Source organism: Podarcis filfolensis (assembly GCF_964270895.1).
Source record: "Podarcis filfolensis genome assembly, chromosome: 7".
NCBI classification, from domain to species: domain Eukaryota; kingdom Metazoa; phylum Chordata; class Lepidosauria; order Squamata; family Lacertidae; genus Podarcis; species Podarcis filfolensis.
The window spans coordinates 5,442,748-5,464,618 of NC_139603.1; the positions used below are offsets into that span (position 1 = coordinate 5,442,748).

General features: G+C 45.0%; 1 protein-coding gene and 1 long non-coding RNA gene across 5 annotated transcripts in view; one reads left to right on the plus strand and one right to left on the minus strand.

Annotated features, from left to right (window-relative positions):
* Window positions 1-2,673: 2,673 nt before the first annotated feature.
* On the plus strand, window positions 2,674-9,292 carry LOC310767619. Of its 2 annotated transcripts, XR_014550969.1 has the most exons (5): window positions 2,674-2,823; window positions 3,668-4,356; window positions 6,599-6,662; window positions 8,061-8,200; window positions 8,694-9,292. It is a non-coding gene; the product is annotated as an uncharacterized lncRNA (long non-coding RNA). The 2 variants fall into 2 exon arrangements; XR_014550970.1 differs by lacking the exons at window positions 2,674-2,823; window positions 3,668-4,356 and having other exon boundaries at window positions 6,569-6,662.
* A 6,223-nt stretch (window positions 9,293-15,515) lies between these two features.
* ARAP3 (ArfGAP with RhoGAP domain, ankyrin repeat and PH domain 3) overlaps window positions 15,516-21,871 on the minus strand; it is a 39,351-nt gene continuing 32,995 nt past the window's right edge. For all 3 annotated transcript variants that reach the window (XM_083624585.1, XM_083624584.1, XM_083624586.1), the window contains 4 exons: window positions 21,523-21,586; window positions 18,848-18,985; window positions 18,039-18,077; window positions 15,516-16,733 (listed from right to left, as the gene is read on the minus strand). In XM_083624585.1, coding sequence (XP_083480711.1) covers window positions 16,104-16,733; window positions 18,039-18,077; window positions 18,848-18,985; window positions 21,523-21,586 — 871 coding nt within the window. In that variant the 3' untranslated portion in view covers window positions 15,516-16,103. The remainder of the gene's footprint in view (window positions 16,734-18,038; window positions 18,078-18,847; window positions 18,986-21,522; window positions 21,587-21,871) is intronic.

The window sequence follows — 21,871 nt, forward strand, 5'->3', positions numbered from 1 at the left end:
ACAGAACAAACCATCCATCAACTTTGCATGCAAAAAGTCCTCTTTGCCTTTTCTGATGACACAGACAGTCCTCTTGAAGGTAATTTCAAAACCACGCCTATTCAGCTGTGGGACACTAAGCAAATTGTCCGCAGCTCCTGGAACAAAAAGTACATCTCTGATGGTAGTATGCAGACTTGCAAGTTTCACAGTCCCAACTCCTGCAGCTTGCAAAGTCCTTCCATCAGCCAGGTGGATCTCTCCATCTTGAGGTGTGAAGGAGATGAACAGATGGCGGTCTTTGGTGAGATGGCGCGTGCACCCTGAATCCACAATAAACCTGGCTTTGGCTTTTGCCTTTGGTGAAGCTGTGCCAGCAAACAAAGCCTTGTTTTCCACTGGCGTGGGCCTTTCACCCCCCTTCTGCTTCGGGCCATCTGCAGGCTTTTTCCTTTGTTTATTTCTGGCCTTCCGGCCTCTGCAAAGTTGACCTTGGCTCCCATGGGAAACAGAGCTCTCAGCTGCCGAATCCTTGGCTCCCCCTGGAGGCTGGAATGCTGCCTGGGATGACATCACAGTCAGCTCCCCCTGCAGCTTGCAACCGGTGCCCTCGGCATCCCTGCATTCACTCGCATTCTGGGAAACAGCCAGGACCTCCGATGCAGTCAAACTCTGGGCTGGGATGACTGGCAGATGGGCTATCTTCAAAGCATTCCACATCTGACGTGCAGTCGTGTTGCCAGCTAGCGTAGCAATTTCCTCCAGAGAGACGGACAAGACTATTACGTCTATGGCTCTCGAATTCTGAGCCTCCCATCTCCCTGTCAGAGGAACTGGAGGGGCTTCACTCACAGTTTGCCACACTCCAAACTGACGTAGCAAACTCTCACACCATTTTGCCCAGGTCTCATAATTGTCCCGATTTAACTTTGGGCACTCAGCAGCTTCAGAGGCTTGGAAAAACTCCATTCCAGCTCTTTATTTCAGCCGTGAGTCTTTTTCACTTCAGAGACTCCTTATCTTGGCTCTCATAAATCACGAAGCCTGCTTGGCTCGGCTCCCAGGCCAATTAGGCCAGCCGGACATCAAAAGCTCTTGCCGCGGCAACGAAAAGCCTTTACTTTCGCTTTTCCCACACATACCTCAGCAGTCTGTCGCAGTCTTACTCTCCTGCAAGTGCCGTGAATCTGGGCCCATAACCTGTTGTTGGGATACTGCCAGGGAGATAGAGTCCATCTGAGCCCCCAAGCTCGGTGCCGGACGATCCATCGACCTCCCGTAGTCACGCAGTATCAGCAATTTAGCGACACTAAGCCTCTGGCTTAGAGCACACTCTAACAGCAGAATTCACACAGCAAAAGTTGCACAAGCATGAGAGCATATTTACAGTTTATTTGGCGTTGGTCAGAACAAAGAAAACATGACCGTCTGCTCCGACTGCTCAGGCAAAAAGGCAGAAAACGAAAGGAACAGACAAACATAAACATCCTGTGAACAGGAAATACGCAGGCTGTGACACAAACATCCTGCTCCCTTTTAAGGTGGAACGGAAATATCCTAACACAAATGTCACTGATGTCACTTGTAGCATATTTAGTTTCCCCAAGTTATTAGTATCTAGATAACTTAGGGGGATAGTTCAAAAGCAATGACAAGGCTTCATGGAGTAACTGCTGCCACCTGTAGAACCTTGTTGCCTGTGCTGGCCAGGGCAGGTGTGGTGTGCAGAGGAAAATGTCAGCTCACTATATCGGTGTCCAGGTCCTGGTTGGGCCCCTTGTTATCATGTGGCAGCAGCCCGGCTGATTTGGGTTCTAGCCCACCTCTACCCTGAAACACTCCATTTTGGAAGTTGCTCTTGGCTGCTGCTGACAATGCTGCCAGTGGTAGCTTGTGTCCCTTGTTACGGCAGATACAGCGGGGAACCTCTTGGCTGCTGCTGACAATGCTGCCAGTGGTAGCTTGTGTCCCTTGTTACGGCAGATACAGCGGGGAACCTCTTGCTGGTGGAACTGCCCTGCCAACAGAGGCAGTGTCTGTGGGTTGGGCTGGGTGCAGGGATATCTCCACCTCATCCAAATTCTCCAGCATGATTTGTTGGGGGTTGGGGTTGGTTAATCTGTAATTCGCCAACAGCATCTTTCAGATTGTTTCAAAATATGAGGGTTAAGCAGATTTACGTGGTGGAGGTGGAGACCAACCACTGGCAAACTGATGCACAGATCATCCTGACACCCTGGCACCAGCAAGAGCACTTTATTTGGAATTTAACAGATTCCAGAGGGTGTGCATACACGCTAAGTGTAGTCTTTGTTCCTTGACTGTTATGTACTGAGTTGAATAGGATCCAAAAGGCAGCAGTCTGATTGGTCCTAGAACAATAGGATTCAGAATGCAGCAGTCTGATTGGTCCTAGAACAATAGGATTCAGAATGCAGCAGTCTGATTGGTCCTAGAACAATGCAGCAGTATGATTGGTTGGCAGGAACCACCCAATCATGCTCCAGATAGAAGTGAATCCACAACCTGATTGGCTTACAGTAGAATTCCAGAATTAGCCAATCATGTGCAGCCCATTGTGTAAATAATGTATATAAAGCAGATACTTTGAGGAGACATTCATTCATTCCTCCTCACCACTATGAGCTGAATAAAGAGCATGAAATCACTTTGCGACTCTGAGTATATTTCATTGACCTTGCTCTGTCTTGGAAGACAGACATTCCGTTGTGCCTGCAAAGGGGAGGGAAGTGCCTGGTTCTATGTTCTGAGACAGGTAAACCCCCCCAAAGAAAGTGATTCAAAGAAACCACGTGCCTGATACTGCCTTGAGACAAGACAGAAGTACTGTGACAAGACAGAAGTACTGTTTTTGGGGGACAGGAGGCGGGCAGGTGTGGAGGATTCCCTGGTCCTGAATGGGGTAACTGTGCCCCTGAAGGACCAGGTGCGCAGCCTGGGAGTCATTTTGGACTCACAGCTGTCCATGGAGGCACAGGTCAAATCTGTATCCAGGGCAGCTGTTTACCAGCTCCATCTGGTACGTAGGCTGAGACCCTCCCTGCCCGCAGACTGTCTCATCAGAGTGGTACATGCTCTGGTTATCTCCCGCTTGGACTACTGCAATGCGCTCTACGTGGGGCTACCTTTGAAGGTGACCCGGAAACGACAACTAATCCAGAATGCGGCAGCTAGACTGGTGACTGGGAGCGGCCGCCGAGACCATATAACACCAGTCTTGAAAGACCTACATTGGCTCCCAGTACGTTTCCGAGCACAATTCAAAGTGTTGGTGCTGACCTTTAAAGCCCTAAATGGCCTCGGCCCAGTATACCTGAAGGAGCGTCTCAACCTCCATCGTTCTGCCCGGACACTGAGGTCCAGCTCCGAGGTCCTTCTGGCGGTTCCCTCACTGCGAGAGGCCAAGTTACAGGGAACCAGGCAGAGGGCCTTCTTAGTGGTGGCACCCGCCCTGTGGAATGCCCTCCCATCAGATGTCAAAGCGATAAACATCTACCTGACATTCAGAAGACATCTGAAGGCAGCCCTGTTCAGGGAAGTTTTTAATATGTGACATTTTAGTGTATCTTTCATCTTTGTTGGAAGCTGCCCAGAGTGGCTGGGGAAACCCAGCCAGATGGGCGGGGTACAAATAATAAATTATTATTATTATTATTATTATTATTAGGAGAGAGAGAGAGAGCTATTTGTCTGCGTCTTTCTCCATAGCAGAGAACGACTGTCAGGCAAGGAGAGAGAGAAAGAGAGCGCCGAAAGGATCTTGGAAGTTGTTTCTCCGAGCTCACATGCCCCCTTCTACCCCATTTTCCTATCTCTGCGCTCTCCCGCTTTCCAACCAACCGCCTTCTTCTCCCGCTGCTTTGGGCGGGGGAGGAGAGGGGGCGTGGCTGCGTCTCACGTGCGACGTCGCCGCCGCGGTGGGCGTGGCCCTGTTTCCTGGGAGGCGGGCCGGCGCGCGGAGCAGCCACTGTGACGGAGGGCGGAGCCCGGCTGAGGCGGAGCTCGGCAGGCGCGGCTGCCCGGCCGTTGAGAGGTCCCGTCGGGTGGGCGTCGAGCGCCGTTGCTGTCAGGAGCCGCCCGCCCGCCTCGCTCTGCCGCTCGCTCGCTCACTGACTGACTGACTGACTGACTGACTGCGCCGGGGGAGGAGAGCCGAGCTGCCCCCGTCCCAGTCGCGGCGGCGAGGGGCGGACTTCGCGCCCGGCCATGGAGGGCGGCAGTGGCGGCGGCGGGGGACCCTCGCGCGGGACCGGCCGCGAGAGGAAGAAGAGCAAGGTCCCCGCCGACGAGGCCCCCGCGACGGCCGTGCCTGGAGGAGACCCCGGAGGAGGCGGAGGCGGGAAGTCCCGCAAATTCGTGAGTGTCTCCTGAGGGGCCGGGCGGGAGGGAGCGGGAAGGACCTGCCGGGGCCGCACCTGCCCGCCCGCCCGCCCGGCGGCGTTTCGGAGCCCGCGGCCCCCGCCGCCTCGTCCTCTGCCTCGTCCGGGAAAGGCGGGCAGAAGCGGCCCCGGCCTCCGTCTCCCTCCCGCGCAGGTGTCCCGCCGGCGGCGTCTCCCTCGGGCAGCGGGGGGAGAGGGGGGGCTTTGGCGGCCCCGGATGCCGGATCCGTCCCTCTCAGCCCGGCCGGAGCTGGCGGTGCCCGGCAGAAGTTCTCCCTCCCTTCCCTCCGCACGTGCGGGGCTCCCTGCCTGACCCCTCGCCCCGCTCCCTTTCCTTTGGGTGCGGGCAGGCGTGAGAATTAATGGGAAAACAAGAGTGGTCTACCAAAAAACGAGGAATAATAAAGCTGTCGCTTCTTTACGATAACAAAGCCGTGACTGTAACACACAGGGCAAGTTTTGAAACCAGAATAGAATAGACTGAGACAGATTTTTTTTCTATAGGAAAAAACACACACCTCATGCAGGTTTTCTTAAACGTCTGGGTAGTCTTGCTTCTAAATAGGAAGGTCTTCAGCAGGTACCCAAAAGAACACAGTGAAAGGCACCTGGCCGACACCATTAAGCAATATTCAGGTGCCATTAGTTTCTCTCTCTGTGTGTAGAGGGCTTGGATCAGGAAGAGGCAGGCTTGATTTTGGATATGGGGGGGTTGAGCCAAGTTTTTCCATATAGAAGAGACTCCAGTTTCTGATCTCTCCCTCTCCAGTTAAAAGGAGCTTGGAGGAGGGCAGGAGGCTGTGAAAGACCCTCTGCTTTTTAGGCCCTCAGAGCAGCTGCTAATAGTAGGAAAATCCTGGGCTAAATAAGGTGGTTCCTTATGTACCTTTATGTTTCAAGTCCCTGTAAAATTTGTGTCTGTCTGGTGTGGAAGATGCTAATTCTCAGATGTCTTTGTTTCTTATCACCTGGATGTTTTGCCAGGGCAGGTGAAATTGAAAATAAATGCCCCTCCCCTCCCCACCCTGTCTCCTCCTCCTCTGCCGGGTGCCAGGTGAGCAGTGGCAGGTGCGTGGCTACCTTGCCTCGTGGGTGGGCTTGCCCTGTGTCCAGGGCCATTATAACATCTGAACAGATAAGCCAGTGAGATGACAGGGGACATGTATATATTATTTCACAGCCATTTTTCTAAATATAGGAGTAGATTAAAAATGTGTTTTGCTTGTACTTCAAGAATGTACTTCAATGCTGAGTCAGCCACTCTGTGGAGCCTAAATGGTTGAAAAGCAGAGTACAAATTTTAGAAATAAAATAAAGAAATAAATGAGATTATTTTGCTTTGGGGTGGAGCATTTTAAGATAAATGGGACAAGGATATCTCTATATATGCCTGCAGACAGGCTTTCATACATGGTTGAAAGAAGAGAATATAGGAGCTGAGTTAGGCCAAGGATGCAAATATGCGGATGGGGAAAGTGGAGCGCAGATTGAGGGAAACAGTCTTTTCCAAACATCCTTCTCCCTCTCCTCTCCTCACCCCAAAGTTCTATTGAAGGTTGTGGCATCTTGTTTCAACTCTTAATGCTGCCTGGACCAGGAGCTTCTTTGAGTGGAGTGGTAAAATTATACATAATTGTATAGGAACCGATGACCCTAAATAATCAGATTCCACAACTGCTGCTCGTATTTTGTTAGCTAAAAAGTGGAAAACCCAAGAATTACCAACAGTAGAAGAATGGCAGATGAAGATGATGGATTTTTCGGAGCTAGCCGACCTAAACGGAAGAGTCCGCGACCAGAAGGAGGAGGAATATCAGGAAGAATGGAATAAATTTAATGATTATTTAGTTAAATTTGTTAAGTTAAAATAACCGGAAACAGCTTGCAGATACTTAATAGGCTTAGGATTTTGTTTATGTTAAGTGATGAATTAATATGTTTAATTATATAAGGTGAAGATTTAAGGATGTTAATGTTTAAGTTAAATTTTATAAAAATTGGGATTTGGAAAACCGTTAAAAGGACTTGCAATGAAATTCAACTAAGGGGAAGCGAGGAAGTCACTTAACAAAGTTAATCGTAATTTTCAATAAGGCTATGATTTATGTTTGTTATGTTTGTTTGTCTTATGTGTTTGTTTGTTTATAATATTGTGAAAACCCATAATTTTTTTGGAAAAATAAATAAATAATCAGATTCCTTTCTCTATCCCCCACTAGGCCGTATGACAGCCGGATCAAACATGAGATCATTAGATGCTTAAAAGCTTTCATGAACAGTAAGGTATGTCCTTTGTTTTCAACATAAATATTTGTGAACTGCCATTTCTTACTTTTTTAGAATCAGTAGGCAAACTTCAGAAAGTCAAGTGAAAAATGAGGGTGGTGGTTAAGAACACAGTGTAACTCAGCTCTGTATAACAATTGCTCAAGAAGCCAGACCATTCTTCAGTTTGCAGTTGAGAACAGACACAAAAGGGAAGAAAATGGAATAGGAATGGAGGTGGCTATGAGAAGTCATGAGATAAATGTTTTAATTGAGACTTGAGCAAGCCCAACAAATATATGGTGCAAGAATTTTCCAGTAGCTGGGAATAGGGGAAGGGAGATGAAAGAGAGAGAGAGAGCTCTTCAAATTAGAATCAAGTTGGTATTATTACTATTAATAATAATTTTGTTACTGTGACATTTACCCGTTCGTTTGAAAATGTCTGTACAGGGGGAGAGAAAGGGTTAATATGTAGACCAATAGGAAAGCCGAAGGCGGAGCCTACCTGTTTATAAAAGGGCTTAGCCTGAGGTTTGGGTTGTGGGTAGTTAGTTGGTTTTAGTGGGTTGGTTGGTTGGGAAAGGCATTTGGAAAAGCAGTTGGCAGACAGTTGGAAATAAAGAGACAGTGCAGCTTTGCCTCAGGAAGCCTTCCCCTTCTATATACCTGATGGAAAGGCAGATGATATTGCAGGGTCTCAGGCTGATGGCAGTCACCTGGAGCAGAGCGCAGCCACGCCTTCCTTCCAGCCAACACGCAGCAGCAGCATGGAGGTAAAGAGGTGAGAAGAAAGCAATAAGAAAGTAAGAGAAGCAAGGGAGTAGAGCTATTTGAAAATAGGAACCATATTGTATTGGAAGGAAGGTAGCAAGATGAAGCTTTGGGGAGAAGAAAAAAGGAGAAACTTGATCAGAACGAAGAGGCAGTGTAAATTAAACAAGCAACAGAATTGAAGATAAGAGGGAAAAAGTGTGAGGAATCTAATCTAAAATGTATATAGGTTTGTTGTTGTTTTTGTTTAGTCATTTAGTCGTGGCCGACTCTTTGTGACCCCATGGACCAGAGCACGCCAGGCACTCCTGTCTTCCACTGCCTCCCGCAGTTTGGTCAAACTCATGCTGAGCACATCAAAACTTTGAGGAGAGGAGAGATGAATTGTAAATGAACTTCTAGATTAAGAGTGAGAAACCTCCAGTGTGATTACTCTCAGTTGAGATGCTCCCCTTCTTAAATTTGCACACTTATGGGATCTTCCCCATATCACTTTTGCACATGTCAGCTTTGGGGGTCTTGGCCCCCCCCTTACACCTATTTCCGAGGTTAGACAGTTGCCTTACTCTCCTCCTGTGGCATTGGCAACCTTTCTGTATGTGCATGCACTCAATGGGTGTCTCCCTCCCCCCATTCTTTTAGTTTGGAATTAAGACGATGCTTGAAACGGAGGAGGGGATCCTGCTTTTGGCAAGAGCCGTTGACCCCAAAGTCCCATCCATGATGATTGATGCTATCACGCTACTGTCTGCCCTCTGCATTCTGCCTCAGCCTGTGGATATGTAAGTGACTATAGGTGATTTATCTTTTGGTTTAGTTGTATTTCATAGGTGGGCAGTCTAGCACTTGGGATCCTTTTCAAAATACTTTAAAAACCGGAAGGCTATGTTTAAATGGCAAGTTCTAATGTGCATGTAATCTGCACAGTGGCCTGAAGCCTAAGAAGCAGAAGCTGAACAAAGCTTGTGTAAGGTTTGGGGTCATCCCCACTTTGAAGCCCCGCATCTTACTCCATATTGCTAAGGAGGGTTTTTGGTCCCCTGGATTCAAGGCAACATTGGTTCTTAACAGTTTTTAGAAATTTTAATACAGTAGATGCACAATTTATCAAACTCTTACATAGTTTCCTGTTGCGAGCGTATGAAAGTCAGACTGCCATCTTTAAAGCACCTGGGAGTGCATCTCATTGAACTCATTGGGACTAGCAAGTAGGCATGGCTAGCATTGCACTGTCAGATAATCTGTTACTGATTTGTTTTCCTTGCTCTTACATAGGCATGAGCAAGTTCTGGTGGCATTGACACAATGAGCAGAAATGGATGAAGTGGAACGATTCAAACCCATCTTGGATGGGCTGAAGAGTGACACCTCAGTGGCATTAAAGGTAACAAGTAAGGCCTGCAGCAAAAAAGATTTTTCTGTACTTCTTCAGGCCTCAAGCTTCTGCTGATACATCTTTATTATTTCTCAGTCCTCATTTTGTCCATATAGCCACTGGTACTTATGTCTTGAATTTGCTACTTATTGTACCAGCATCTTGGACTCTTTTGTGCTGCTTTGGTTTTTGTTTTTATTTAATCATTTTTTTCAATATAAACAACAACCACAAAAAACACATACAACAAAGACTGCAAGAACACTTATAACACAATTTAACGTTTCAAATTTGAGTACTGATATACCTATGACTACACCTTTTTAACAATATTTCCCCACCTCTCATCCCTCTACTTCCCACCACCGTCCGCCTTATCGCTTAAATATTCCTTCCAGATTTCTTCATATTTATTCATTCTTAATTTGTGTCGACATGCAATTCTTTCGTATGTAGCTTGTCTGTCCATATTATCAATCCATGTGCTCAATGGCATCTTTTTGCGGCACTTCCAATTCATCAGAACAAATTTTTTTGCTTCTAATATGGCATGGTACATCCATTTTTTTTTTTTTACTCCTTGTAATCTCCCACGTTTCCAGTATATAATTTAGAATTAAATTCAATTCCCCTAAATAACAATTTCTTTTTGTTACTCTTGCTATATGTATCTTCACCTTGCACCAAAATGATCTTATCATCGTGCAGTTAATCATCATATGTACTAAGTTTGCATTTTTACTTCCACATCTCCAGCAGTTGTCTGCATTTATTTTCTTCTGGTAAAGTTTTGCTGGAGTCCAGTGCACTCTGAATATTATTTTCTGCTAAATAAGTCTTAGTCTTAGATCCATAGATTCTATTTCAGTTTATTTTATACTTGACTCCCATATATCATCCGTTATCTGTACCCCTAACTCTTCACTCCATTTTTGTCTATCGTATTCTAAATCATATTTCTTCCAGTTGAGTAGGGTTTTATATAGTGCGAGCGTAGAGTTTTTTGTTTTTGTTGCAGAAATTAAATCTTGTAGCAGCATGGGTGTTTCTGATGTTGCTATAGCGTCAGGACCAAACTGCCTTTCCAACATATGTTTCAATTGGATGTATTGCCATTGTGTTTCACTGGTTAATCCATACTTTACTTGCAAAGTCTTATATTCCACAAATTTGTAATTTTCATCAATTAATTGATTCAATGTCAAAATACCTTTTTTCATCCAATTTTGCCAAATTATTACTTAATTTCCAATTTTTAATTTTGGGTTGGACCATATTGTTAATTTCTCATGTTGGTAGGGGTCATCCTTATTATTTTTATTTAAATTCATCCAAATTTTTATAGGTGCTTTAATAGTCTCCAGAATAATAGGATATTTCATAAAATTAGAGCCGAGTTTAGTCCACCGTTCAAGAGGTTCAAAGAAACTATATTTGACAATAGCCCAATTGGGAATCCTGCTAGCTCTCCAATCGTTAGTCTTACTCAGCAGGTAGGCCTGGTGATATAGTTCCAGATTTGGGAGACCAAAGCCATCTTCCTTAGTTGGAAGTTGCATTTTATGTAGTGATATTTTTGGTGGCTTTGTACCCCACAGGCACAATCTAAATAGTTGATTTATTTTTTGGAAGTAAAATTTGGGAATATGTATTGGTAATCCTCTAAGAATGTATAAAAGCTTTGCAACAACATTCATTTTGAGGACATTAACCTTTCCCCAAAGGGAAAGGTTTAGAGGTCCCCACCTTTCAATATCAAAAGTAATCTCATTTATAATTTGATTCAAATTTAATTTTCCAATTTGGTCTATATCTAATGAAATCATTATACCCAAGTATTTAATAAAGTCTTTGCACATCTGAAATTGATGGTTTCTATACAATGTAGCCCTTGGCCCAATTGGTAAAATCTCTGATTTTGTCCAATTTATAGAATATCCCGATATTCTGCCAAAGGTTTTTATTTTCTCCATAATTTTTGGAATTGTATCTTCTGGTTTTGTAATAAATAAAAGGATATCATCCACAAATAATACAATTTTGTAATTATCTTTGTTGTGTTTTACACCCTTGATATGCTCATCCAGAATTATTGTTCTTGTTAATGGTTCCAGGCACAGATTAAATAATAACGGAGAAAGAGGACATCCTTGTCTCGTTCCTCGATTTAAACTAATCAAATTTGAAATTCTTCCGTTTGTAACAATCCGGGACGTTGGGTTTTTATAATTTATTTTAATCCAATTACAGTCTTCTATGGGGAAACCAAATTTACGTAACACAAACCCTATGAATTCTTTATATATTCTGTCAAAAGCTTTTTCTGCATACATCTGGGGCCAGAAATTTATACTGTGCACCGATCATTCACCCTTGCTTTGGCTAAGGATGATGAGAACTAATAGCAAACTGATGAGGTGGGCCCTGTTGCTGCAGGACTTCAATTTCCCCATAAGAAGCGTGAAAGGGTCCCTGAACATTGTGGCCGATGCTTTATCAAGAGACCCGATGGTGAAGGTTAACCATGGACAGTTAATAATTTTTCCTGTAGATAACTGAGTTGTTTTAAATGTCAAATGCAGTTTGATCAGGAGTGTAACTCTGTTCAGTTATCCCTCCTGATCAAACTTCTTTAAGGGGGGGAGGGATGTGGTGTTTGCCTGTTCATTTGAAAATGTCTGTACAGGGAGAGAAAGGGTTAATATGTAGACCAATAGGAAAGCTGGAGGTGGAGCCTACCTGTTTATAAAAGGGTTTAGCCTGAGGTTTGGGTGTGGGTAGTTGGTTGGTTTTAGTGGGTAGTTGGTTCGTTTTAGTGTGTTGGTTGGTTGGGAAAGGCAGTTGGAAAAGCAGTTGGCAGAGAGTTGGAAATAAAGAGACAGTGCAGTTGGTTCTTGTGTGAGAGGAGGTAGTAGAGATAGAGACAGGATAAAATAAGACTAAGAAGGTAAAGAGTAACAACGTTTGGAATGCAGTTAAAGTTTGTTTGTTTCTGCAATAAACTATACTCTTCTTTGTTAACCTGAGAACCTGACTGAGACTAAGTGATTTACCAGGGAGGACCTGGTTGGTGGCAGCGGATTAGTGGTGTACGGGTCAATAGTCCGTGAGACGACCGGGGGCTCCGTACGAATGCCACAGCAGCCCTTTAAAAATATGAAAACAGGGTAAACATATGCTCCCTGTGCATTTATTTATTCACATCTGATCAATTGTTTGCTTTGGGGAATATGTATATACAGTGATACCTCGGGTTAAGAACTTAATTCGTTCTGGAGGTCTGTTCTTAACTTGAAACTGTTCTTAACCTGAAGCACCACTTCTAATGGGGCCACCAGAGCATGATTTCTGTTCTCATCCTGAAGCAAAGTTCTTAACCTGAGGTACTATTTCTGGGTTAGAGGAGTCTGTAACCTGAAGCGTATGTAACCCGAGGTACCACTGTATATTAATTGTTAAGTGGCCAGGTCCTAAGAGCAGAGTTGAATGCCTCATAGCTCTTATCTCTTTCCTACCCATAATATGGCATCTGCTGGTCAGGATGTCCAGCTTGCCTCTTTGGAAACAAGCTCTCACCTGGCTGGATTTTGAATTTTGTGCCATGTTGACTTCAGCTGGCAGATGAGAGTTCTCCTTTTGTTGAATGTTGGAAAGGACATGTTGAATATAAACTAAATGTTATGTTATTTTTTAACACTTGCTATGTGTAGCCCACGTGTGTTTCTTTCAAACTTTGTCCTCTCTCAAATTACCCTGTTACTTCCCTTAATACACTTCTTTCCTCCTTTATAATATATTGGGAATTAAATTGCTTATTGAACAGAGATGAATAGCTGGCTCTGTTTTTGGCTTCACTTTCATAAATATTTAGATTTGATTCCAATGATTTCAAGTTTGCTGCCTGGCTCATAAATGAATCTGAGAGTCAGATTTGATGTTACCATTGGGAAAGCCACAACTAAAAAAAAAATAGCAGTAGGGATGGGTAGGTATTTAAAGCTCCCAGCATTTTCCTGATTTAAAAAACTTCCACGATGCTTTTTGTCCCACAGGGCAAAACCTAGAGATGCGTAGCTGCATGTTTTGCTGCCTAGGGCAAAAAGGGAAGGAGAATTTTCATCAGGAAAATGGCACATGTCCCAGTGGTGATCCAAATCATTTGAGGTTTCTAAGCAGAGGTTGGATGGTCATCTGTTATAGATGCTTTAATTGAGATTCCTGCATAGCAGGGGGTTGGACTAGATGACCAATTCTATGATTCTATGAAGTTCAGATGTCCAACTGAGAAGAGTGAAGTGTGTTCTTAACTGCCTCAGGATCCTGAGGGCCAACTGGAATGTGCAGTCTTGAGACATTTCCTCAGAGTTTCACCCAGTCACCATCACCACCTCCGAAGTGGTTTACCGCATTACCTTCACCAATCTTCACAAGCAGTTGTGGCTAATTTACTTGTCTCCAATACGATATGAACAAACCTTTGGCTCTCATATCTACCGTGCACATTAATCAGCTCTGTTCCAGATAACTCAGCATAAACAAACTCTCTTGCTCTCTGTTGTACAAAATTCATTTATTCTGATAGACTTCCGGGGTGGCGCCACCGACAATGGCGGACTCCCTCTGAACTGGAGGGAATAGCTCCGCGGGAAACGGGTCTTCTCCGCTACGGTGAAGCGGGGACCCTTTCAAAAATCACAGGCGGATGAAGCCTGTGACCATGGGACTCGGCGGGCACCTTTAGCGCCCCCCCAACTCGCTAAGGAACCCACTAAAGGGCTCCGAAGTGAAGAGGGGGAAGTGGCGCGGTGCTGAGAGTCAACGGCTATTTCCGTGGAGCGAAGCCGCACAGCCGTTGCCAGAGATCGCTGCCTCTTTCCTGGGACAATTTGGACTTTAAAACAAGCACCCGTGAGTACTTAGATTTTGAACAATTGGACATCAAATAAGGACTAGCGAGCAGAAAAGAATTGGATCTTAAATACCTATTTTAATTTGGTACGGAACGGGAAGGTCTAAACAGGAAGTCAGCCTTCCGTTCTTTTGTAAACAGAATAAAGCAAAGACAACATAAACTAGAGCTAAGAAAATTGTCTTTAAAGGACTGGATTCCATCATCTATAATTGTGGAACCCCCCTTTGACAGCAGGAGAAGGGGGAGGATCATTTTTAGACTGTTTAAAGTGAGTTTAAAGTAAAGTAACTTTCCTCCGTTCTGATACTGGAGCGGGGGTGTCAGGACCGACGTTTGAAGTTCATTGACCAGAAATAAGTGTTTTTGACAGATAGCGAAAAGAAGAGAAACATAGTGATTCCATTGTTCCTCTTCGCATTTGAAAGGAATAAATATTGACAAAGTATCTTAAAAAGGGAAACTCTGTTGCAAGAACAAATAGAAGTTTTCACCCTAGAGGGAGACTGTGAAACTGTAACCAACTCCAGGGAGCCGGCAGCTGTTATAGATTACAATCGTGGGAACAGGCATTTGACCTTGCAGGACATTGTATTCAGAAACCTTGTTGTGTGTCTTTTATAAAACAAATGCCCTACTGGAACAATTACATGAAAAGGTGAAGTGGATGGCGACCTCGACTAGAAATTTGGAACAGGCAGTGGGAAACTTTGAACAGGCAGTGGGAAAATATGTGGAGCCCACTCAGGAATTAAATCAGGAGTGTGTTTTGACAGAACAGGCCCAACAGGAATATGAGTTTTCGGACTTGACAAATGAACTTGGAAAAAGCCAGATTTGGAAAGAAAAAGTTTGGTTTGGCTTGGAAATGGGGGGCTGGCTTGACCCCCCTATGCTGAGATGTCTGGACTTTTCAGATATGGCAATGGGCCGTGAGATGTTTGGGATTGTGGGGGCTCTTAATCTTGGAGGGTTTTTGAAACATGCTGTTAAATACTATATGGAATCTAGTGTTGAATATGGAAAAGGGGCTGATCTGTCGAGAAGGGCTAAAAATATTGTCAAGCTGGAGCTATCATGAGCAGGAGACAAGGGAAAATACAGCTACAAATATGAAGAAGAGCTGCGGAAGGGACATGGAAGAGACTTGAGGGCCTCGGATACAAGGTTGCCAGGTTAATGAGCTAGATCGACGTGATAATAAGGACTGACAAAACCCGGAACCAGGAGGAAGGGACGTTGGATGAAGATTGGACTTGTTTGTATTTCTTTTCTCTACCATTAGAACTGTTTTATAAAATTGATGAACATTAGAAAAATGTTGGAATGAAATTACTTGGCTTTAGCAAAAATGTTTAAAGAATTATGAAAGAATGTTATGGTTATGAGAAGCTGGTAAGGACACGATTTAAGTTTTAAGCTTTAAGATTTATCTTATTATAGAAAGATAAGACTAAAACAGTTTAGGGTAATGTAATGACAGAATATTATGAAATATGGAAAGGATTTGCTGGGATAATTAACAACTAGGATACAAAGAAAGGGAGGAGGAGGAGGTCTAAGAAAGAAGGTAATGACAGTTGAGGATTTGGAAATAATGAATTTGTTTTTAAATGTTTTTAAGTGTGTGTGATGTATTTTTGTATTTTTTTCCCTTTTTTGTTTGTTTGTTTGAATCTGTATCTATATGGTGGGAGGGGTTTGTCTTTTTTCCTTTTTAATTTGTTAATTATTTTTATTTTGCATTTTTCTTTGTCTCTATTTTATTTTGTAACATTTTGAAAATTCCAATAAATATCATTAAAAAAATAATAATTCATTTATTCCAAGTGGCAGTATGAATATTGCTGGAAATGCTCAGGATTTCCTTACCTTTTCAAGAACATTTATTCCCTGTGCAGGCTTGTCTAAACAGAAATATATGGCCACGCCATCCAAATTTTGCACCATGAACAGCTGAAGTCTGTGACATGTTCAGATTATCACATGACATACTCAGCCACCTATTTGACTTCTATGATTTCATTCAGGCATTGCACATAGGCAAGAGTATAATCTTAGCATGAGGGCTAGAAACTTGTAAAAATGAAAGCTGAGGTTCCCAGGAACCTGAATCCTGCACGCAGCACCACATTCTGCATGTGGATATGAGCTGGAGCTGAGGGGGGCACCACCCTTGCCTTAGTAAATATCACCCCACCTTGCTTTCCACCACGCTTCCTCTCTAGAAGTGGCTGGGAACTCTACGGATAAAATAGTTCGAGAGGAGAAGAGGATTTCTTAATGCAACGCTTCCAGGCAGGGTATTTGGTTCTACCCATCACAGGCAGAGATGTGATGCAGACCAGCAGCCTCCCGCGACTCATGTCATGCTCAGGACTGCGCTGAGCCTAGTTCCAGTTTAAGGGATCTCAGTCCTCAGATCCCGTGACCCTTCTAGCTGTGCCTGGGCCCCATCCCGGGGGTTCTGCTTCCCCACTGTGGCAGGTGCCTGGCACTCGTTCTTCCGGAGGATGGCAGAACTCAGCTCCTGCATGAGTTTGTCACTGATGGACAAGTCTGACTGGAAGCTTTTCTTCCTGGGGGCACCGGCTTGAGGCTCCTCTCCCATTGGAGGTTCTGGAGGGGAGGCAGGTCCCTCTATTGATTGCCCCTGTTCCCAGTCTGGGGCAGGCAGCCCTTGAGGCAACTCAGTCATTCTCTCTGCAGCGGCACTTGGGGCTACACTGTGTCCTGGGAGCTTGTCTGGGAGGAGGTCCTTCCCCTCCTCCAGCCTGAGGGTCCTCTCAAAGCAGCATCCTTTTGCCACGTTGATTCCAGATGTCCTGGGGGCTGGGCAGGGGGGCAGTGAGCTGGATACTGCCTGCTCTGAGCATGGAACTGGCTTCTTGGTTCGGTCCACGGGAGGCAGCAGGGACTGTTGGAGCTCCAGAAAGCCCATGTCGGCAAAGTTTCCCACCTCCTCATAGACAGGCTCAGACTCAGCTGCCTCCTGCTGCTCCTCTAGTGAATCCTGATGCATTTTCATTGGCTGTGAGGAGTCAAGGCAAAAGGAGGCCATTAATGGATTTGCCATTGCTTGGGCTCGCGGCAGAAAGAAACATTCCACAATTGTTCTGAGCAGGGGTTGCCTGTCCTGTTTTTCTGCCTGAGGCAAAACATCTCCACCATCTCCACCACCGCTGAGCTTCATTTACGGGGGTTGTGCAGCGGTTTCCAGCAAAATCTCACCGGAAGCCACTGTTGCTTCTGCAGTGGTAGTGGCAGCAGGAGCAGGTGGGACACCCATGGGGACACTGCCTCATGGGATTCTGCCACTGAGGTGGCTGCCTCAGTCTGCCTCAAGGTTGGGCTGGCCCTGGTTCTGCAATTTTAGGTCTCTGCAGCTTGGACCAATAACCTAATTGCCTGAGGCTCAAGCCTAGTCTAGTAAGCTACCCAGGACTATGTGTGCACTCACACAAATCCTAGAAGTCTGGCCTCCTGCCCTGGTTTGGCTCTGACATTGCAGGTGTGAGTGTCTAATAGGCCTCGACCACAAGTCAAGGCCCAGGCTGCCACCCTTCCTTCTCCTTGCCATAGCAGACGGCAGTCCTGGGTGAGGCTAGAGGCAACTAAGCTTGTCAGTGGCTCACACTTTGTTTGGCATGCATGGGCAATGTTCAAGTTTTCTGAAAAGGCTCAGGGGAGACAGCTTGGCTATTCTCCATTCTGGGATGGCCCAGATCCAACCGGGTTTGAAAGAGGGAGCGCTTGCCCACTCCACAGACATTCTGCAGCACCACGGCCCGGACTCCTCCTTGGCTTGGAGCTGAGATGCATAAAACGGTGAATGAAAATGGATCAGAGGAAGATCAAACCAAAGAATGCACAGAACCTTTGAAGGAAAATACCGATCAAGGTCTGCCAGAACGTGAGAGTGGAATAGTAAAGCGGGAGGCAACAGATGATGAAATGGAGGGGTCCCCTCCATTTCATTATCGTTTGCTTCCTGCTTTTGCTCTTTCTCTTTTTTTCTTTTATCTACTACGTTTTTGCTTTGTTTTTTGATTGATGTCCTCTTCTCTGGGTTAATGAGGGTACACACAGGAAGGTGATGGCTGGCTGATGAAAGACCCTGTGCGAGAGGCAGAGAAGGGAAGGTCTCCCAGGGTGGGAGGCTGGGAGAAGAAGAAAGGGAAGCTCCCAGGTGAGAGCTGGGGAGGGTTCACCCTGTTCTTTGTGAGACAAGGGTTCAAGATCTACCTCTGAGAGAAAGCTTTGTCTTTTCCCCCTCTGTTAACAGTGTAAGGGATACAGGATAAGTATGCAATACTGTAAATGCATAGGTACTTACAAAAAACATGGACAATGTTCTTCGTGTGTGCAGGCGGTGCTGCAAACAAGAGGAATAAAAGTGGTCAGATGATGCAATTCACACCACAAGCAGACAAGAAGGAAGAGCAGATTAATCAGTCTTGGTTATGACTTGGAAAGCTTAGCAGAGATCCAGAGGTTGGGGTCGCTGGGTTTATTTTTATACCATCTTGTTTTTCCTTTGGAGAAAAAGCAAGAGGGGCAAAGTATGCCTCATCCTCTTCTCAGAAGGTTCTGCTGTTGCTCTTTCTGGGCATGCAGTTTCCACCTACAATCCAGGCACCAGAAGAATAAGTCATGAGGAGGCCCTCTAGCCCACAAGGTGAAGGGGCTGGTGGCTCCTCAACCAGCTAAGAGATCTGCTCAAGGTGAACACCAATTCAGATTTATTGGCTGAGAAGAGCTTTCTTAGAAGCAATTCGTTGGTTGCTTCATTGCCAATTGTTCTAAGATAGAGGCCCTGGCTTCATGGACGAGGCTGGGGAGGTTTGCTCATGAGCAAAGACAGTGTTCTCAATAAAGCACATTCAGACATCATGTGGGAATTAATTCCTCTTGTAATGAGGAAGTGACTCTCTCATAACTGCGGCTAAACACAGAAATAGGTCACCCACCAATTACTCTTCCTGGGCTCTGGCACGAACTGTACCACTTCTTAGGACATACAACCAGCAGAGGGAAATGCTTTACATTTGAGCACAGGGATTTTAAAGCTGCTCATGCTTTGCAGCTTGCTCTTGTTTCATGGAAGAGCAGGGCTCCAGCAGGAGCCAGGTCATGTAGCCTTACCAGGGTCTGGTTAGCAGAGAGCATGGTGGGATTGGTGCTGTCTCCCCGTAGAGGGATCAGGGGCATGGTGCCAAACTTCTGCTTGGATAGGTCAGAAGACGAGCGCCGACGCAGGATGACCGGGCGGATGCTGTCATGCTAAAGGAAGGGAAGTCAACAACTATTTATATTACCAGTCACAACACATTCACTGATGTCATGCCACCCATGGCATGCTTCAGTGGGGGCCTGCGTCTGGTCATTGGGTCAGACATTCCCTACTCCTAGGTATGGGGCTCTAATGTACCGGTATACAACAAAAGATGTGCATGAGGGCAGCTGATACCCTGCCTTAATCTGTGCCATTGCTTCAGATGCTTTCCCCCAGCCCAGGTCTGACACAGGAAGTGAGCTAAGTTGTGGAGAAATACATCAAAACATGGCTACCCCTTCCACATTTCATCTGGCCAGTTGCTACATTTTGAGACTGATTTTAGGAGAGAGCCATCCTTTGATATCTCTTGTTTCAGGCCTGCAAGGTTATTTTGCCCTTTTGAGTAGAAGATGCAATGGATATTTTTATTACTATTCTATAAGTGTGTTCTTAGTAATGGATACTAACCACTTGCAGTGACTACCTGTTGAACCAACATGCTTCCTTCACAAGAGGCAGGCAACTATTATTATTATTATTATTATTATTATTATTATTATTATTATGTTCAGAAGCTTATTGTTCAAGCCAACTTGCAGCAACAGTATGAATAAAATATTACAGAACATACATCCATAATATAAGCTGGCATCCATGATGAGAGAAGATACCAGAGACACCAACACGCTTAAATCTACAGTGGTACCTCAGTTTACAGACGCTTCAGGTTCCAGACGCTTCAGGTTACAGACTCCGCTAACCCAGAAATAGTACCTCGGGTTAAGAACTTTGCTTCAGGATGAGAACAGAAATTGTGCCGTGGTGGTGTGGTGACAGCGGGAGGCCCCATTAGCTAAAGTGGTACCTCAGGTTAAGAACAGTTTCAGGTTAAGAACGGACCTCCAGAATGAATTAATTTCTTAACCCAAGGTACCACTGTACCTTGATTTCATATTAAACCACTGAATCACCAAAACAACTTAGATAAAATCGCCATATCTCCTTTTTCCTCTCTTTTTTGCAGCCAGTGCATAGAGGACCACTCTCTGTGTTACAAAGCTATTATTGTCACTTAAAAGAAACCAAACCCTTTCTGCTGGGGTGTACTTGGTTGCTTGTGTGAATAAAGGTTTCAGAAAGTGATATCTTGGGTGTCTATGTAAGGGGCAGGCTAACAGAGAATGAGTGATGTCTTCCACCATAAATTGGTCACAAATGCAGTCTGTCTGCATACAGGACTTGCAGCATTAACTTATGTGGAATATTTAAAATGCACAATAAGCCCAGCACCCACCACAATCACACAGGCACCTGCTGTCAGAGGCAAAGATGATGTTTGGTAGAAAGCTTAGCATGCAAAGTTTGCAGCTCCGTTAATGGTTTTTTATTTGGAACGGAGTTCAAAGATTTTCCCTTTTATCGTTGCAGGCAGAAAATGGCTGCAAAGCAAAAACCTGTTACAAAGCAGTGGACTATTTATGGCACTTCTGATTATTTCTATCTGGGTTTCATCATTAACCCTTTAGGGAACTTCACATTAGTAATGAAAGAGTTGCATCTGGCGGAGGAGGCAGCTGCAAAATGTTTAGTAAAAGGAAGCACAGCCAATGTACCTCCCCAACACTAAAAAGGCTATGGATGAAAGAAAGAATAGAAAAGGGGCAACATCATCCTCTCCTTTTCCCTTTTAATTTGCTGGCTTTTCAACAACATTATTACTATGTTGCACAAGAGTGTGGGTACAAGACACACACAATTCGCCCCATTTCACTGTGCCTTGTAGGAAAGGAAAGCATCCCGTCTTTGCTGGGTGAAAGAGCCACAATTTTTCTTGCCCACCTTCACATTTGCAAAACAGAAATAGCCATATAGTAAAGATGGGAGGCATTCATTTTCTGGCCCTCTCATGTCATACATTAAACTTGCTATAGGGTTGCTGTGATTGAAGGACTACTCCTCCTACCACTGTGTTGGTGGAAAGATTCACACTTGCCCAAAGGGACTTTCCCTCCTCTCTTCTCCCTGTGGCCCCCTCATATCTGTTTCAGAACTTCCCCCAAACCTCTGGAGCAAATTTGGGGAGGGTGCTAGGTATGCATGGGGGCGGGAGGAGAGAGGGAAGTCCTGTCATGCAAGCATAAATGCTTGCACATTGGATTCTAACCATTTTCTCCAACAAATGCACTGAAAATCTGAAACAACTTGTCCTTGGAGTGAAAACAGGTGAGTTTCACCTGAAGAAGGAATAGTTGAGCTTTTTCCTGAGGGTGACCCATGGCAGATCTCCCATCTGAATATATTTGCAGGTAAGACTCTGTTGGGTGTTGTCAGTACAAGGGCAGGTTGTTGCCAGATAAAAGGATGAACAATCGAGGAAATGTTTCTTGTGGAGATGACATCACAAATCAGAACAAAACTATCACATCAGTGTTACGGTCAATCACAGATATTTCATTAGCAAACTACTTGAAAGCAATTCCCTATGCATAACTTGGACTGAAGGGAACACTGCATGTTCCTGGCTGAGTGCTTTCTTACACACCTGGGCTTTCAGGATGCTGGTGGTCCAGTCCCACAGATCGGATTGCCCCATGCATGCTAAATACCTGTGGAACAAACACTCCCTGTTACTGCCAACATTGGTGACTTTTGTCCCACCCTACTCCCTAGCTCAACAGGCAGTGCTGCATTCCCTGGAGCAGCTGAAGGTGGCAGGTGAAGTTTATCCAGGGAAAGGACTCAAAAGAACATCAAAACTGCCCTGTTGGATTGGACCAAAGACCTGCATTCTATTTCCACCAATGGCCAGACAGATGCCTTCTTAAGTTCAATGATAGGGCATGGACCACCCACTGTTCTTTTGTCCCCAGAATCTCAGGGGCTTTGCTGTC